A 19,331-nucleotide genomic window follows, 5' to 3' on the forward strand; every position below is an offset into this window, starting at 1 on the left:
ATTCTGCGTTAACCTGTCAGTCCTTTCCCTGGTGAGGTGTGGGAGTGTCCCCAGTTTGTGTGATTCCCTGGCTGGCACCCAGTTTATCACTACCTCCCTACTTATTCTTTTTTTCACTACCAATCACCCTCTTAACCCTGTTTGCCTCTAGTATCTTTGCCAAGAAAACTCCAAACAGGATCACAAAGAGTCAGAACACGACTGATAAATGACTGAACAACAAATCTTTTCTGTGAAATTACTTTCCATTTGCAATCTCTAGCCTCACATGAACATCACCGTTTGCATGTTACCTCCTCCACTTAGATTAAGAGCTTCTTGCCAAGTAGGAACTGTGTTTCTGCCTTTCTTTCTCCAGGGCTTAGCACTTGTTGAGATGTCCTAAAATGCAATGCCCAACAATGAACACTATTCCCAAATATGGTCTGACCAGGGCAACATATCATGACAGGATTATCATCTCTCTAAATCCATATACTATACCATGAAATGCAGCCTGAAATTTTGACTGCCATATTTAATACACTTTTAAAGATTATACCATCTAAGGATACATTCTCTTCCACCATTGGGTCCTTCACTCCATTGTCCTACTGGCCTCTCAGGACAAGCAGAACAATTCTAATTACTCCTACATGACAACCCTTAAAATACTTTTCATTTTTATAAAGACAAGCTGAACCCCAGTGCCCCTAGCCCCATCCAACTTGAGTTTTTTTTTTTTCAGTTCCTTCAACCAATGCTCATGACATGAAATCTGTTGTCTCCTTTACGTTCTCCTGATAATGAAGGCACCTGCAGTGGATAGAGCACTGGGCCTGGAGTCATGAAGATGTGAGTTTGAATTCTGCCTTCTATACATCCAAACTGTGTTGACTCCAGCCAAATCATTTCACCTCTCTATCCACATCTATAAAATGGAGATAATGCCACCTACCTCTTGAGGTTATTGTGAAGATGAACCGAGTTATTTGTAAAGCACTTGCAAACCTTAAAATGCTTTATAAATGCTAGATATCATTATTCCTACCCTGCTAATCTCTAGCCCCAGGTTCCCCCCACAATCCATCCAACTCCACTCATGCTATTAAATTGCTCAGTGTTGGTGAAAAGTCACAAAGTCACATTGAATGTACTCAAACATGCTGTCCAGGATGAAATGAACCTTCGATATGAAATGAAATGAACACTGAAAACCTCACATGCACCTCTCCTTGAACCCAGTCATATTCCCCACAGCTATTCAAAACTTTTTTCTCTTCCTTCCTTCCTATGAGGATTGATGCTAGCAGATGTGAGCACCTGAACTCTCCACCTGTCTCCGCCCCATCCTCACCTTGTTCCTTCAGGTCTCAAAGTTATGTCTGCCTCCTCTGTCAAAGCTAATCCCTTCACCTTAATTTCAACTCCTCCTTTCTCCATTAGGCTCCTAGTTCTTGCTTCATGGAACCTTCTTCCTTTCTTGCATTTTTTTTCTTTTTCCCCATTTATTTATCTTGAACATTTATTTTTTTCAAAATTCTCTTTCTCCAGACCCATCCAAGGAGAAGGTAAGCAACCTGATATCAGTTATATATGTGTAGTCATGTAAAAAGGTTTTCTTACAGAATAAATGCGAGTGGGAGAGACAGATCCACATCCACCACCCCACCCTCTACCCCCTGCTTTGGGGGGATGACAAAAAGACCTACACAAACACAGAGATATTATTTTTAAAAAGCCACTTCAGTCTTTTACCCTGGGGCCTGGGCCAACACATGTGACTCCTTCACACAGAGTCCTGGCTTTAACTCCTAGAGGGAATGCTCCTGTCCCCAAAGCTACCCCAGACCAGGAGCAAGGCTCTGCTTGGGGCCCTGGATAGTGGTCAGCTTAAAGAGATGCCCACTGACTGTAGGGCCTCCACAGCCCAAGCTGGGCAGTGCCTCACTTCCCCATACATGGTCTTTATAAAGTTCCTGACGAATTCTGGGAAACGGTGCTCCATGATGCTGGTCCGGATAGCATTCATCAGCTGCAGCTGGTATGTGTGTTGGGGAAGGAGATAGGAAACAGAGATGTCAGTCACAGCTTCCAAATCAGCCTCCAACCCATACAAAGGAAGATCTGGAGTCTGGAGCCATGGGTTTAAATGCTACTCCCGAGTGACCTTGGATAAGTCCTTAAGCTTCAGCTGCTTCACCTATAAATGGGGTGGGACTAGAAATGGGCTATGAGGTCTACTCTAGGCCTAAGGAGCCTATGATCTTTGAATAGCTGGAATTTACATGGTGCTTTTAAGACCCCCAGCAACCCTATTAAGAGCTAATGAACTCAGTTGACTGACGAGAACATCAAAATTCAGAGAAAGGGACCTGCCCAAGTTCACAAAGTCAGGATTCAAATTTAAGTCTCCTCAGTCCACTTCCAGCACTCTGACCTTTAGACCAAGACTCTGCATGGAGTCCCTCCCTCCCTCTAGAAAGTGTATCTTTCTACTAATCCAGAGACCTGAGCTCAAATCCTGCCTCTTACCCTTAACTCTAGAATGGTATCACTTCTGAGCTTCAGAGCTCTTTCGTCATTAGACTGCACTGACTAATTCACAATATTATTTCAAGGAAAGCTGTCTGGAGACCTTGAAGCTCTGAAGAAATGTGAGCTATTACGAAGTCACTTGGGTTCTTTAGGCCTGTCTCCCCGAATGTAAAATGATGAGTGGTTGGACCTTTAAGCTCCCTTCCAACTCTAAATCCTTTGATCCTATGTCTGTCCTCCACAATTCACACTCCCAGAGATTTCCCCAGTTGTGTGACTCTAGACCTCAGTTTCCCCAACTATAAAATGAGGGGGTTTGGAACAGAAGGTGCCTGAAGTCCCTTTCCCCTTCGACCCCACGATCCCAGAGTCCCCATACCTGGTAGGCAATATTGTGTACAGTGACATGATGCAAGGCAGCTGTGTTGTTGCTGTGCAGTAGGACATGGAGGAAGGCCCGGGTGTGCCTGAAGGACAGGGAGGGGTTGGGGGGAAGGGCGTGAGCACCTGCTAAGAGGACCCTAGCCTCCCTCCTCCTACCCCAAGCCCAAGATACCTCTGACAGGTAGGGCAGGTACAAGCCTCATCAATGGGTCGGAAATCCTTTGCAAACTGCTTCTTCTTCAGCTGGAGGTTCCCCGTGGGGACAAGGGCAGATCCAAAGCGCTATGGGAAAGGAAGGGAATTTGCAAAGGGAGATAGTTCTGGCCCTCATCCACTCTCCAAAGCCATCCCTGACCCAATTTGGTCCACCCCACCAGGCCTCACCGCTGTGCGTGTGGGGAAGACACAGTCAAACATGTCACATCCCAGGGCGACACAGACCACCAGATCAGTAGCATAGCTGTTGAGGAGCAGGGGCAAGACAGAGGCATCAAAGAAAAGCACACCCCGCTTCCCTCCACACCCACCCCTCAGATATGCCTGCCCTGCTCCCGATCCCAAACCCTGCCCTGAAAGAATGTCAAAGAGAAGAGCCAAGGACCTTCCCTCTCCCACATGTGTCAGGTCAGCTCTGCTCCCAATCCTAGTTCTGCTCTGGAGATGAGGATGGGGATATCCCTCTAAAGATAGGGGCTGTGCCTCCCTCTGAGGCCTCTATGTCTGCTTCACCAGACACCTACTTACCCAACACCCATAAGATAACGTGGCTTCTCTCGAGGCAGCCGGTCTGTGCTCAGTGTCACCATCTTCCAGAACTGGTCCTTACTCTCACCCCCACTCAGTCCCCCAATGGCAAAGCCTGGCACATTCCTCTTGGTCATCTCTGGGAGGAGGGGAAACAGAACAAAGGCCAAGTCAGGCCCTCCAGTTCCCTTGGAAAGACAAGTGGAGCCCCTGCTTTATTCCATTCCCTGCTACCTGTCCTAGGGAAACACAAGCTCCTCATGAGCTGGGAAAGAAGCCTTGTCCCACATACCTCACTGTATACCTGCCCAGGACTACAGAGCAACTCACCTTCAAGGCACTTGCTCCGCAAAGCAGGATCCAGGCCACCCTGGATGATGGCAAAAAGATTTTGCTGGTCAGGTCGTTGATTGGCCAAGATGCACCGGTCTAGCCAGCGGATGGACCTGCAATGGCCACTCTGTTTATAGCCTCCTCAACCTTCAGGGGCCCTGGGCAGATGCCAAGAACCCTCTATCAGGAGAGGGGTACAAGTGACGGCTCTGCTGCTAGTCATTCAACAAACACTTATTAAGCATCAGCTATATGAAGTCAACCAACCAGCACTGCTTACTATGTACCAGATACTACGCTGGATTACAAAGACAAATGCAAAAATATCCCCTCCTTGTGGGAGCTTATATTCTAATAGGGAAAATAGAATGTATAGAAGTATATGTAGAGCACATCCAAAAAGAATTCAAGGTAGCTTTGGGAGAGAGAACACTAACAGCCAGAGGGGCCAGGCAAAGACTTCAAGAAGAGGTCACTTGAGACAAGCCATGAAAGAAAGCAGAGATTCTAAGGAACAAGAGGAAGGAGACCATTCCAGGTATGGGGACAGCCAGAGCAAAAGCATTAATTTGAGAGATGGAGTCGGCAAGGAAGCCAGTATATCGAAGCTATAAAATTCACAGAGAAAAGTAAAGTATAGGAAAACCAGATAAGTAGAAAGAAGCCAGTTTGTGAAGGTTTTTAAATGCCAGAAAGAGACTTATTGAGTTAAGAAGGGTGACACAGCCAGAACTGCCCTTTGGAAAATCACCTCGACAACCGCATGGATGGACCTAAGGCAGAAAGATGGATTAGAAGGCTCTTGTGACAGTCCAGGCAAGACATAATGAGGCCTGAAGTAAGGGTGGTGTCTGTGGGAGATAAAAGAAGGGGATATATTATGGGAGAGAAGTTGTAGAGATTGAAACAAGATTTAGCAACTGGTTGGATGTGTAGACTGAGGAAGAATGAAAGAAGGCACCAAGTTTGCCAACTGACAGAAATGGAAAGATGGTGGTGCCCTTGACAGTCATAGTGATGTTCATTAGGGGGGCATGTCTAGACCTACTTGTTCAAAAATATGTATAGTTACTCTTTTTGTGGTGGCAAAGGATTGGAAACTAAAGGGATGTCCATCAATTGGGGAATGGCTAAACAAATCGTGGTATATGATGGTGATGGAATAATATTGTGTTATAAGGAATGATGAACCAGATGATTTCAGAAAGAGCAATAAAGATCTATGTGAACTGATGCAGAATGAAATAAGCAGGACCAGGAGAACATTATACATAGTAACAGCAGTACTGTGGAACAATCAAATGTGGCTGAACTGGCTGCTCTCAGCAAAATAACGATTCAGGACAATTCTGAGGGACTTATAAAAAAGAATGCTATCCACCTCCAGAAAAAGAATTGGAATAGGAATGCAGATGAAAGCATATGATTTATCACTTGTTTATTTGAGTATAAGTTTTGGAGTTTGGGTTTTATAAGATTATTCACTTACAAAAATGAATAATATGGAAATGTTTTGCATGATAAAACATGTATAACCTAGATTGAATTGCTTGCCAGCTCTGGGAGGGGGGAAGAAAAGAAGGGGGAGACAATTTGGATCATATAACTTTGGAAAACTTATGTGGAAATTTGTTACTAAAATTAAAATTTTTAATTTAATTTAATTTTTAAAAAAATAAAAGGGACAGGTCTAGGAAGAACAGTAAGTTCTGTTTTGAACATAATGAGGTTAAGATACTTCCAGGACATTGAAAGATCTAACAGGCAATTCACAGTGGAGGACTGAAGCTCAGGAAAATGACTGGCACCAGATATAAACCTGGAAATCATCTGTAGGGCAATGAAAACTAAAAACCCATAGTAACTGATGAGACCACCAAGTAAGAGAGTGTAGAAAGAAAAATGAAGAGAACCCAAGAAGAGCCTCAGGGGATGCCCACAGTTAACAGGCATAACCTGAATGAATCCAGCCAAAACTGAGAAGTAGTCAGATAGGGATGAGAAGAATCAAGAGAGCAGAGAGAGCTAGGTGGCTCATTGAGAGTCAGGCCTAAAGACGGGAGGTCCTGGATTCAAATATGGCCTCAGACATTTCCTAGCTATGACCATTGTTAAGTCACTTAATCCTCATTGCCTAGTTGTTACTGCTCTTCTGCCTTGGAACCAATCACAATATTAATTTTTTTAAACCCTTATTTTCCATCTTAGAATCAATACTATCCTTCCACAAAAGAAAAAAAAATTAAGCATATAATGTTCCACATGTTAGGCCCAGGAAATATCAAGGGGGAAAAAAAAGAAATAGTCCCTGTCTTCAAGGAGTTTACATCATACCAGGGTAGATAAAGTGAATATAGTATAAAAATATATATATAAAGCAAACTTTTTCCCTCCTCCAAGGAAGAAGTGGGGCCATTTCTTTCTCAAAGATTTTTATTTTTTCAAGACTTTTACTTCCAATCCTGTCCTCTAAGAGCTCATTCTTTCAACCAGTCCCTCTCATTTTTAATGAACCTTTTTTTGCTAGTGCCAGCTCAAGTCTCCCTATCTTTCATGAAATCTTTATCAAATAACAGAAAATGCCAGAAACACAGAAAAGCTCTGAAAACTACAATTCATTATATACTTAAAAAGAAAAGCAAGCTTTCATAATAGAGATCTGCAAGTTCACCTATAAGCTCCCTTTTCTGTTATACTATATATGAAAATACTCATTTTACTTGGTGTTTATTAAGTTCAAAATAAAAATTTTAGGGGGCAGCTGGGTAGCTCAGTGGATTGAGTCAGGCCTAGAGACAGGAGGTCCTGGGTTCAAACCCAGCCTCAGCCACTTCCCAGCTGTGTGACCCTGGGCAAGTCACTTGACCCCCATTGCCTACCCTTACCACTCTTCCACCTAGAAGCCAATACACAGAAGTTAAGGGTTTAAAAAATAAATAAATAATAAATAAATAAAATAAAAATTTTAAGATAAAAAAAATTTTAAATTGAGCCCAACCACTCCCTCAAACATTGTCCTATAGTTCTCTTCCATAGCCAAAGGCCAGGTAAAGCTGATCTTTTCTTGATATCGCCTTAATTTCTCACATCCTTTACTCCTCCCTCCCTCCTTCCTGAATAATCTCTTCTCCACTGGCATCTGGGATCTCACTCACTCCTCCTTCTTAGTGTCCTTTGCTAAGTAATTATCCCCAAAAGATGGCTGGTTCCCAAGGTTCTGCCCTGAGCTCTCATCTTTCTTGTTATCCATTTCTTAAAGGTTCTGTGTTTCTGGCATTTTCTGTTATTTGATAAAGAAACTATCATCTTCATACACAAGCCTCAAATCTCCATAGTCAGACCTCATCACTCTCCTCAACTCTAGTCCCTACCTGTCAGCTGCCATCAGTATTTAAAATTCAACATGTCAAGATATTAACTCATCTTATTATCTCCCTCCTCCTCATTACAAATTTCCCTATTTCTATTCTATCATCCTTTTTCTAGGCTCAAAATCTCAAAGACATCCTTGACTCCTTCCTCTTCCTGGCCCTTTAATATCCAAGCAGTTATGAAGTCTTCTTTTGCAACATCTCTCACAACTTTCCCATTCTATACATTCACAGAGCCTCTAACTTCATTTATGCCCTTATCATAACTTGCCCAAATTATAATAACCTCCCAATTAGCTGGTCTGCTTCCAAGCTCTTTCCTATTTAATCCATTTTCCACATTGTTGCCAAAATAATTTTCCTAAAGCATAGGTCTGACACTGCTGAAGGGAGAGATGGATAGAGGGAGGGAGGGAGGGAGGAAGGAAGGAAGAAAAGGGCCTCACTGACTCCCCATTGCCCATTCTGGAATTCAAAAAAACTCCATAATCTGGCTTCTATCTATCCTTCCAAACTTATCACTACTCTTCACAGACTCTGCAGTATAATCAGGTTGGCCCACTAACTGCTCCTAAAATTGACATTCCATCTCTACCTACTCACACAAGTTATCTATTCCCCTGTGGCTGACATGGGCTTTCTACTTCCTTTATCTTCTTAGAGAGCCTTCCTTCCTTCCTTCAAGGATCAACATGAAGCCCCTTCCCATGTATTAATGTTCTCTTCCTCTTCAAATTGTCTTTTAAGCAGGCCACCTCTAGGCAGACATAATATGTAAATTTTTTGGCTCAGACCTGTGATTTCATTGGTATAGAGAATTCCCAATGAAACAACTCTTTCCACCAATATTGATCAGCCTTTGCTTGTTTAATTTTCTTTCTTTTAAAAAAAAAACACCCTTACTTTTTATCTTAGTAACAATAAATCAGAAAGGAAAGGGCTAGGCCAATGATGGGCAAACTATGGCCAGCATGCCAGATGCAGCCCCCAGCTAGCCATGGGACATTATTCCTAATCTGACAAATACAATGAGTAGGATACAATACAATGAAACTTTGAAAAAGTTGCCTTAAAAACAGACTGGCAGATGAGCATTTCCTTTCCTTTGACCCCTTTTTTAAAAAGTTTGCCTATCACTGGGCTAGGCAAACAGTATTAAGTGACTTGCCCAGGGTCACACAGCTAGGAAGTATCTGAGGCCAGATTTGAATTTCCAACTCCAAGTCTGGTGATCTATCCACTTACTGCCCTGCTTATTTAATTTTCAACAGCTGCCTCTGCATTAGAGAGGTATAAGAAAAACTTCCATGACTGAGAAGACCATGAAGGAATGTGGGATTTTAAAAAATCTACTGGGAGGCCAGCTGGGTAGCTCAGTGGATAGAGTCAGCCCCAAAGATGGGAGGTCCTAGGTTCAAATCTGGCCTCAGACACTTCCTAGCTGCCATGACCCTGGGCAAGTCACTTAACCCACATTGCCTAGCCCTTATCGCTCTTCTGCCTTAGATTCTAAGGTGGAAGATAAGGGTTTAAAAAAAAAAAACCTATTAGTCAACAAACATTTTTTCCTGTTCTTAATATGTGCTAGGTACTGTGGTTAGCCCCTGAGACAAAAGTGAAAAACAGCCCCTGCCCTCAAGGAATTTATGTTCTAATTGGGGGACAGGGGATGAGGAGGAACAGGATAGAGCCATATATAAGCATATTATAAAATCTATAAAGTGAATAAAAGGAAATTTTGAGAAAGAGGAGCCCCAGGATTTAGAATTCTAAGGGAGATTAAGTAGTTCAAATCCTCACTTCACAGAGGAAAAAACAAAGGTCTAAAGAAGGAAGTGATTTAGGGGCAGATAGGTTACTCAGTGGATTGAGCAGCAAGCCTTATGTTAGGAAAATCTGGGTTCAAATCTGGTCTTAGACACTTCCTAGCTGTGTGACCCTAGGCCAGTGAAGTCGAACCTTTTAGAGACCAAGTGCCCAAACTACAACTCTCAGGCTGCATGTGAGCCCCCTGCCTTTCCCCAGATAGGGGTGGGAGGAAGAGCTCTCATTGGGCTGCTGGGAAGAGGGTGGGATGATGTGAGAAATGTCCTCAGGTGTGTGGAGAGGCCCAGTTCAGCACTCATGCCATTGGTTCACCAACACGGCCCTAGGCAAATCACTTGACTCTATTTGCCTAGCCCTAGCCCTTCTATCTATCTTACAGTTGTTACTAGAACAATGTAGATTTTAAAATTAATACTTAATATCTCCAAAGAATAATATTTATAAAGATTTATTAATATTTAACTAGAGAGCTAGAGAACACAGAGAGCACTCACCACTCACATGGAAGAGAGAGCAAGAGGGTATTAACCCAAAACTTATATACAATCACATAAAAGACTCACGTAAACAGAAAGGAAAAGGGAAGTTTGGGGGAAGGTAAGAATTCTGGGAGATGAAGTCTAAAGGATATAAAAATTTCCACTTACACAACAGAAAGTAAGGGTTTATTTGCTCAGAATTACAAAGGCAGTAAGTTATTTTGAAACAAGTACCCCCAGTGAGTGGAACAAAAGGCAACGCCCCAGTTTCTCCTTATGCACCCCTGCTGGGTCCCCTCCTGACCTGTGCATGGCCTCTTCTACTCGGGAGCCTGTCCAAGTGCTGCTGACCACATCATCCAGCTGCATCATGATGTCTGAGCCTGGGGGAGGGAAGAAGTGGGGAGAAGGAAGGTCAGAGAATCTCAAACTGGGGGGGAATGACTGGGAGAGGGTACAATCAGGATAGCCCTCCTTTTAGAACATGATGAGATCTAGAGAAAGGACTCAGAAATCAACTATTCCTGCAGAAACAAAAAGGAGAAAAACAAATAATAAACCTGTTTTCTGATGACCTCTTTAGTCTGTGCTCTCCCCTGAACGTGTTTTTTACCCTTCTAATATTTTCCTAGGCTACTTTGTCATCCTACATTGCATTATGTGTAACTTTTTTTACACATCCATATCCAAAGCAGGGATTGTGTCAGTTTTTCTGTCCTTATGTTCCCAAGGCTTGGCCCTGTGATTAATAAATGTCTTTTGAGTGTCTTACAAATAAGTGACTCACATTTACATTGGGAATTTAGGGGAGGTGGAATAAGCATTTAAATAGTATCCACTTTGTCCCAGGCACTTATCTCATTTGATCATCACAACAAACCTTCACTGTAGGTGCTATTATTATACCATTATACTATTGAGGCAAGTGATGCAAACAGAAGTTAAGTGAAGAGTACAAGTAAGTGTCTGAGCTGGGATTTAAACTCAGTTCTTGCTGACTCCAGGCCTGTCCTTTACACATTGTCCCCTAACTTGAAGACTCATCAAGCACTTAACCTTGAAATGAAAAAGAGTTGTGCTCCCCATTTTAAGGATCAACTAACCCAGAAAGATTAGAGACTTGACAAGACTCATACAACTAGGAAATAATCAGAACTGAGATTTGAACTAGGGTATCCAGTTCTAAGGCTATTCTTCCCATTACAAACCACCTCCTGCCCCTTACCCCTCCTCCCCCCACTTCCATGTCAGCTTCCTGGGGAGAAAGGCCAGCAGTCCTAGCCTCTAGCTCCTCTTTATAAACCAGGGCTCACCCAGGGCATTCTGAATCTCCACAGACTTCTCCGGGCTCAGCAGGATCTCAGCACCATCATATGGGGAACGGAATCTCACTCCTTCCTCTGTCACTTCAGACAAAGCCAGCAGAGACACCATTTGGAAGCCACCACTGTCCTGTGGATAATACTCCTAATTGACCTCAGGTCTTCAATAAGGAACTTCTACTCTCCCATTGAGAAAATAAGTTGACAGATTTATTTAGAGTTAAGTAACTTAAGGTAATGGACTCCAATGCCCTCATTTTTCAGGAAAGGAAACTGAGTAACAGAAAGCTGGTTTGAAGATTATCTAACCCTCAGTCCTGAGCTCCTTCCATTACACTGTGTTCAGACTCTGGAATAACAGTAATAATAGCAGTTCATATTTCTTTCTAGAGTGCCTTTAAGTTTGCAAAGTGATTTCTCCAAGAAAACCCAGTGAGGCAGATAATTCAAAGATTATTTTTAAAGAACCTGAGGCTCAAATAGGGAACTAGGAGCCCTGCCAGGCTTCCTCACTCTTAAATTCTTAGGGGGCCAACCCTGTTCATTTTTTTTAAAGTATACTACTTTTCCCAATGCCCCTTTCCTCAATCACCCAACCTACCGTGAGCAGGTTTCTGTTCCAGTTCATAAAGCCATGAAGTCCACTTGCCTTCTGTATGAGTTCAGGACCCTGAGGAGAAAAATTCAGTCACAACAAATGAACTAGAAGAGAGGCTATCGTAGAAACTGCTGTACTCGTTTGTTTTTTTAAGCCCTTACTTTCCATGCTAGAATCGATACTAAGTATCAGTTCCATGGTAGAACAGTAAGAACTAGGAAATTGAGGTTAAGTGATATGCCCAGAGTCACGCAGTAATGCCAGCATCAAAATTTGAACTCAGGCTCTCAAGGGGCAGTGCCCTCCGAAGCCCCAGCCAACTCGCAGCCTCTGCTGCCACTCTTCCACGCCGCCTCCTAGGGGGTCCCAGGTTTGAAGACGCCTGCTCCCTTCTCCCCAAGGCCTGCCCACCCGTTGGCGCCTCCAACGCATTCACCAGGTGTCTCTCTCAGCCCCGCACGCACCGGCCTCATGCCTAGGTGATAAGTGTTGCCCAAACAGATGCGGCAGCCCAGATTGTCCAGCTGTGCCGCGGTAACTCCCTTCATGGTCCCTTGCGTCCCCACGGGCATGAATACCGGCGTAGCCACCGTGCCGTGTGGCAAGTGCAGCTCGCATGCCCGAGCTTTACTGCGGCTGCACTCGGCCACCACCCGTAGGGTCAGGGCTGCTGGGGCCCGAGTCCCCAGACCGCTTGCGGAAGCCGCTATTGCTGCCATTGATTCAGGACACCTCATGGACAAGGGATCCTTGGGCGCCGCCATATTGCTACTTGGTCACATGGTCTGAGCAGCAGGCGGAAGGCGTCTCGGAACCATAGCAACGGGCTTCCGAGGTTTCCTAGATAGGCCCTTAATTTTTTTTTTTTTGAGGCCCCAGAACTAGAGTCTACCAAATTAATATATGTAAACTGATTGGAACATCAGTGTTTGAATTCCGGAAATTACGCGGCCATAATTTTTTTTCTTACTCCGCCTTTCCGACGAATCCTATCCTGGGTCAAATGAGGAAGCTGCCACTAGGTGCGCTGTGCCGGGAATTGTAGTTTTCTGCAAGCTATTCTAGGAAGGCCTACTTAGAAAAAATCGACAGGCCAATGTGAAAAGTATGTTCATTTGAAGCCCTGAGTCAGAGGATCCTTAAGTAAAAGGCACCCATAGATGTATTTCTAGTATGCACGTCCTGATTACAAATATTTTACTAAAATTGAACAACAGACTGTCTTGGGAACTCATGAGTTCCTTTTCACTGCTGCTCTTAACAAAAGGCTGGATAACCAATCAGTTGAGATAAATATTTTTTAAAAGTCAACTGTGTGCCAAGCAATGTGCTAAGCATGCAAATACAAAAAAGAAAGCTAGTGGGGGGAAAACACGAAAAGTGAAAAGGGGATGGGGGGGGGGGTGGAATTGTGGAAGGAAAAGTACCAGATGAAGGGGCCTTGAAGTCCAAAGGAAGGAAGCTGAATGGGAAATTAGGAGATGACTAAACTGAGAGTCTTGACTGGGAGTCTTCTTTAAATAGAGGTTTGGGGAAGACCTCTCCACCGCATCCCCTACTGGGGGAGGGGAAGAGTCCCAGATGCAAAGGGGTGAGTACCAAGGCTTAAAGGATCTTGAAGGATCATAAAGTTGCTGGGGTCATGATGTCCAAAGCAGTGCAGGTAGGTGGGAAATGACCATCTTTCAAAGCTCAGGGATCCTTGTTCAGTTCAGGTATGTATATCCATTCCAATTTAGAGATTCTGAGATTCTGTGAATTACTAAATAAGCATCGTAAATTTTGATTCTCCCCAGCAGGGGACGCACATTTTCTGAGGGAGTCCTAATCAAGAAGTGATTTCGAGACCTTAATTAAACGTTAACAAATAAGAACAAAGAGCTAAATTGATCGACAGATGTGTTTCTCAATCCCTGCCAATATTAATACTAGAAACACCGCCCCATTTCTTGCTCTAGTTAACTAATAGAATGACAGTTATTTTGGCCAATGGAGTTAACTTAAAGAATCGGGCTACTGTGTAAATGTTTATTTGCCAATCACATTTGACTTTGTGAGTGAAGTCCACTAATCTTACTGGTTTGCTAAACCGACAGGCAGTTAATCGTATCAATGAAAACGCGAAGTTAAGACTAAAATAGGCGGAACTTACCTGCTATTTCCCGAAACACCGCCCCCGACATTGACAACCAGGTTCTTCAATCCAATGGGTCTAGAGAATAGTGACAGTTCCTTTATCCAATGAATACTCGAGAAAAGAAAAAGGGGTTAGGACATTTTCTCCCTTAACCATCATCGGTAAGCCCCATACCTCTCCTTCCATTGGATTCTGACCCAGAGTGACAGGGCTGGTGGCCAGTAGTCAGAGGTCTGTAGGGTTTGTGGGCGAAGCATTAACTGGGAAGGCCAGCCCCGTGTGCGTATGGGGCGGGAGGTCGCTCGGGTCGGGTGTCGCCTGAGAACCGGATGAGGCGGCGACTGTGAGACGAAGTTTGGAGTCGGGAGTTGGGCTGAGTCCCGGGGGAGCAACCGCCGGCGCGCGGGACAGGGTCGTTGGAAGGCTGGGGCAAGCTCGCGGGCCGCGAGGGGGGAGTCGCCGCCGCCGCCGTCACCATGGGGAACCGGGGGATGGAGGAACTGATCCCGCTGGTCAACAAGCTGCAGGACGCGTTCAGCTCCATCGGACAGAGCTGCCACCTGGACCTGCCGCAGATCGCCGTGGTGGGGGGCCAGAGCGCCGGCAAGAGCTCAGTGCTCGAGAACTTCGTAGGCCGGTGAGTCGAGGGCGGGCTGCGCCGGCGGCGGAAGATGGGCGCTCCCCCTCCCCGCGGGCCCTGCTCGCTCCGCCCGGGCGCAGGCGGCTTGAGGAATGGGCCCTGGACGCGCCCGGCTGCGCCGCTTGCGTAAGCAGCGGGCAGAGCTGCGGGTGGAAGAGCTCCGCTGGCGAGCGCGCGTGGACGGCGTAAAGGGGGCAAAGGGATGGGCTCCGGCCTAGGCCCCCTCACCCGGGGGGCGGGGAAGGGTCATCCGGGGGTCACTTGGACCCCGCGCGGCCTCCGTCCTTTGACTGGCTGCGAGCGTCGCCCACTCCTCCCCCCTGAGGAGGACCCTGTGTCCGACCGGCAGGTGTCCGACAGGCGTCTGACAGTCCGCCCTGTCCGGAGCTACTTGGTGTCCGCCTTTGAGGGGTTGGTAGAGTGGAGAACAGGCCTCCATTGATAGAGAGCTGGAGGGCATCTAGGTCAATCTCTTCAATTTACAGATGAAGAAACTGAGGCTCAGGGCGGTTAAGTGACATACCAAGGTCACAGTTATCTCCCCTAGTTTTATCAGTGTGTGTTTGTGCTGGGTGGAGGGATTGCCCAGCCCTGCTGAAGCCCCTGAGAAAAACAAACAAAAAAACCCTTCTAGTGCCTTTGTTGCCATTATCCCCGTAGGTTTGGCTAGAGCTCTTGGTTGTTTTTTTTTCTCTGCCGACTGCCGGCCTGGATTAGTTAACTGCTGCGGTTCTAGTTATCTTGGCTCCTGGAATTTGAGCTGTCGATGGAAGAATAGTGCTGAGAGACTGGTTCCAGGGATTCATAACGGATCTATAGAGATGACAACTCCAGATCCATGACCATCTCGCCCTCCTCAGTTGCCCAAAAATATTGAAGAGCATAGGTTCTCCGGAAAACTTTAAAAGATAAGTTTATTGGGTCTAGGGCCTGGATTCAAAGTGGACTCTCCTAGTGGAGAGCTGCTTCCCCCTGCCCCCAATCCTTCCTTTTCCTTGTCTAAGGGAAGCTAGAGCCGCATGTCTTTTTTTTTTTTTTTTTTTTTTTTTTTTCCAAGAAGGGCTCTTGAAGTCAGATGTTTAACTTCCCTATTCTGGGAAGACTGCCTAACTGGTCTTATGTGTAGTCTCCCTACATCTGTACTTACTGATGCATCCGATCTCACTGTGGCCAGCATCTTCCTGAGGACCCACTCTGTTTCTACACGGTTAAGTTTACAGAGAAAGTAATAGCTGTGCCAATGGTACAGAAACCCAAGTTAAATAGTTGATATTTTACCTTTAGATTTATTCAAAGCATTTTGATTTTATTGTTGTAAACCTTTTCTGTCTGACAGTTTGACATTTGGTAAAATCTTGTTCTTTTTGATGATATAAGATTTACAAAATGTTTTATCCACCATTTCATTTGATCCTCAAATCAGCATTTGAAGTATATATTGTTATTCAGTAGGATCCAACTCTTTGTGATTCCCTGGAACATAGCCCACCACTGCAGACCATGGGATTTTTTTTTTTTTAACCCTTACCTTATGTCTTGGAGTGAATACTGTGTATTGGCTCCAAAGCAGAAGAGTGGTAAGGGTAGGCTGTGGGGGTCAAGTGACTTGCCCAGGGTCACACAGCTGGGAAGTGTCTGAGGTCAGATTTGAACCCAGGACCTCCTGTCTCTAGGCCTGACTCTCAATCCACTGAGCTACCCAGCTGCCCCACCATGGGATTTTTTTGGCAAAGATACTGGAGAGGTTTGCCATTTTCTTCTCCACTGGATTAAGGTAAACAGAAGTTAAGTGACTTGCCCAGGATCACACAGGTAGGAAGTGTCTGAGGCTAAATTTGAAATCCGGTCTTCCTGACTCCAGGCCCATTGATATATAACTGTGTTCAAGGATATACTACAGACAGTATGTTAAAAAGTTAGAGGAAACAGGCCCAAAAGGTTAAGTGACTAGACCACTGAGTTGTACCTAATAAATAAGGTAGTATTTGAACCTCAATGTCTGCAGTCTTGGGTCACAGGCTCTTTTCATTATGCTCTGTACTATCTCTTGGCTATTAAATGCATTCATTTAGTTCTACTGCCTTTCTTCCTTGGAATGATAAATAATAAAATTGATTCTGGTTTGAAAACAGTTAAAATTTAAAAAATTCGCAAGTACTCTACACTAGCAGACAAATAATATTGAGGAAAAAAATTAATTTCGAATATATGCTAACCAAGCTAGTCAGTCTTATAAAAATCCTGTGCAGACAGGCAGTTGCTTATAGGTGGTGAATTTTCTTCTGCAATTTCTTTTGGCCTTGGCATAGAGACATTCCATTTAGCTTGGTGTGTATATTTTTGAGTTTGGTGACAGGAGAGTGACTGTGACAGGCTATGAATGAATTGACTTGGGTGGTTTTCAGATTTCTTCACTAGATGGGAGGGGTGGTATTTAGTACTGATAAAAGAGGTTCATTTTCCATCTCTCCCCCTCCCCACCCAAACTGGGTCTGTATTCACTTCCTGCCACTCAGCCCTGCCTCCCTTGAGGCCTCCTTGCCATGTTTGGAGTGAATGCATTAATTACACAGTTCTCATTTTATTTCTTCATTATGAAAGCCAAATGGCTAAGCTCTTCATTTTGGTTATCTTCATATCAAATCCTATAAACAGTCTCATCATTATCATCTATTTCCAAAAGTATTGTCCAAATACAAGCTTTCATTCAATTGTTGTTCAGTCATTTCATTTAGCTCCAACTCATCTGTGACCCCATTTGAGTTTTTCTTGGCAAGGATAGTAAAATAATTTGCAATTTCCTTCTACAGTTTTTTTTTTTTTAGAAGAGGAAACTGAGGCAAACAAGGTTAAGTGACTGACTATGGCCACATTTGAACTCAGGAAAATGCCTCTTCCTGACTTCAGCCCCAGCACTCTATCCACTTGAGGACACCTAGCTACCTATATTTCATTTGTTACTACCTTCCTGGTTCTGTCTTAGTAGCCTTTCAATAGATCTTCCTACTTCTATCTTTTCCTTTTACTATTCACTATTTACATGCTTTATCAAACTTGTCATTATGTATATCATTACCTTTGCCCCAAAGCCTTCATTAGTTCCCTATGATCTACAGGGTAGAGTTCACATTCTGTAGTAGTCTAACATTCAAGGTCTTCAGTAGCTGTTGTCCTTTTCAACCTTAACTCATGCTACTTACTCTCTTTGTAAACTATCATGGGAACTAAGCTGAAAAGAACCTTGGAGATCATCTAGTCTGGCCCCCTTGTTGTATGGGTAAGGAGACTGAAGCCTAGGAATGTCAAATCACTTGACCAAGGTCATACAGGATCAGGTGGGATTTGAATCAAGGTTCCCTAACTGCTGTGCAGCTAAATCAAATTCAATCTCATTTGAGCCCAGAATTCCCTTCCTTGCCCTGCTCCCTTGGAATTCTCTCTCATCCAGGTCAAATGTTGTTCCAGGAATCCTTTCCTGATTTCACACACTCCCACCACCCCTTGGGTCTCACATAACATTTTGTTGATACCTCTCATGCACTCACCATTTCTTATTTGATTTAGTCCCAAATGGGAATGAACTTTTTTCTATTGAAAGTGTTCCCATGAATGTTTTCTGTGAGATGTTGTTCTGTAGGACAAAGAGCATTGAGATGAATATGGAGGCCTAGGTTTCCTCTCAACTTTACTGCTAACCAGCTAGGTTACTTTAGCAAGTCACTAAGCCTGTTTTGCACTCCTTTGTTTTCCTCAACTGAAAATGATAGGGTTAGACTGGAGAATATCATGCGGCATGTGAGCTGCCCCCCTACCCCAGACAGGGTAGAGAGGAAATGCTCCTATTGGGCTGCTGGGTAGGGGAGAGGGGTGTTTCCCACTGGGAGATGGGGAAGGGAGCAATCCCCTCCGGCACATGTGCCATAGGTTTGCCAACAGGACCCTAAGGTTTGGGGAGGGCAGGGCCATGATCAGACTATACTTTAAGAAAATCCCATTGGCTATATGTGTTAACCTCTTGTGGACCTATATAACCTTAGAGTTGGGTTGTCAGGATCTATACAACTGCCTTGCTTCCCTTTGCTCTGTCCATTTAACACTTTGGTTGTAATTTTTAGCTGGAAATGGAGCAGACTTTTAGCTATTTAGTTTAAAATTGAAGTTTATTTTACATTTCTGCTAACCTGGTATGAGATAATGTTACATAAAGATTTCAATAATGAAATGCCTGATTTTAAAAAGTAGATTCATTTTGAATCACATTTGAGAGCTAATTTGAGTGCCTAGGATTATTCAGTAAAAAATGCCTCTCTGGATTTCAGCACCACCATGTTGTAACACCCTTCTGTTTGAGGGTTAGATTTTTTCATGCCAAGGTGATATTTTCTGAATGGTTGATCAGAATGAATTTTTTGAGGTAGCCTGAAGTTCATTAGCTGTCCTACTACTTTGTGGTCATTAATGTTTGTGGCTTCAGGGGAATAATACATAGCATATCTCAATGTTTTTTTAATGTGGGTTGAGAAGGCAGTTTATCAAATAAAATCATATTTTGAAAGTAATTTGCATCTGGGCTGAGTGTTAAGTGGCCTAGTATTAGCACAACTTGAATCAAAGTGACAAAATTACAGGCATCTCAAATAGGTTAAAAATGGAAACATCCACCAACCCTTCATTTATAACGGTTCTGAAAGGCACTACTGTAATTAAGCCCATTTAGTGTGAAAGCTTTAGAAAATGAAACCTTTATTAAGAGATATTTATAGGGTATTACTGAACACTATATGATTTTTCTAATGACTTATCAAGCCTGCATATGCGATTAAAGGCCACTTCTTTAAGCCTCAGTTTCTTCATTTGCAAAATGGGAATAATTGTACCTTTCCTACCCTCTTGCAGTAAGGTTCACATAAAATCATGTAGGTAAAGTGTTCTCTAAGCTTTAGTGTCAGATGATTATTTTGTTTTATTTTTTTTTTAAA

At 43.8% G+C, this 19,331-nt stretch overlaps 2 protein-coding genes across 9 annotated transcripts in view; one reads left to right on the forward strand and one right to left on the reverse strand.

Moving 5' to 3' along the window:
* Positions 1 to 945: 945 nt before the first annotated feature.
* QTRT1 (queuine tRNA-ribosyltransferase catalytic subunit 1) lies at positions 946 to 12,339 on the reverse strand. Its single transcript, XM_044658401.1, has 10 exons — positions 12,040 to 12,339; positions 11,579 to 11,647; positions 10,969 to 11,107; positions 9,960 to 10,038; positions 3,976 to 4,091; positions 3,646 to 3,784; positions 3,286 to 3,361; positions 3,074 to 3,183; positions 2,897 to 2,984; positions 946 to 2,020 (listed from the first exon to the last, which is right to left on the reverse strand). Exons 1-10 carry the CDS (start codon positions 12,337 to 12,339, stop codon positions 1,868 to 1,870), a joined length of 1,269 nt encoding a protein of 422 aa, XP_044514336.1. The 3' UTR covers positions 946 to 1,867.
* A 1,691-nt stretch (positions 12,340 to 14,030) lies between these two features.
* Positions 14,031 to 19,331, forward strand: part of DNM2 (dynamin 2) — a 79,215-nt gene continuing 73,914 nt past the window's right edge. For 4 of the 8 annotated variants that reach the window (XM_044669984.1, XM_044670002.1, XM_044670011.1 and 1 more), the window contains exon 1: positions 14,033 to 14,349. In XM_044669984.1, coding sequence (XP_044525919.1) covers positions 14,189 to 14,349 — 161 coding nt within the window. In that variant the 5' untranslated portion in view covers positions 14,033 to 14,188. Of the gene's footprint in view, positions 14,350 to 19,331 lie in introns of all 8 variants that reach the window. The other 4 variants (XM_044669993.1, XM_044670018.1, XM_044670026.1 and 1 more) reach the window with 2 other exon arrangements.

The sequence above is a fragment of the Gracilinanus agilis genome, chromosome 1 (genome assembly GCF_016433145.1).
Source record: "Gracilinanus agilis isolate LMUSP501 chromosome 1, AgileGrace, whole genome shotgun sequence".
NCBI classification, from domain to species: domain Eukaryota; kingdom Metazoa; phylum Chordata; class Mammalia; order Didelphimorphia; family Didelphidae; genus Gracilinanus; species Gracilinanus agilis.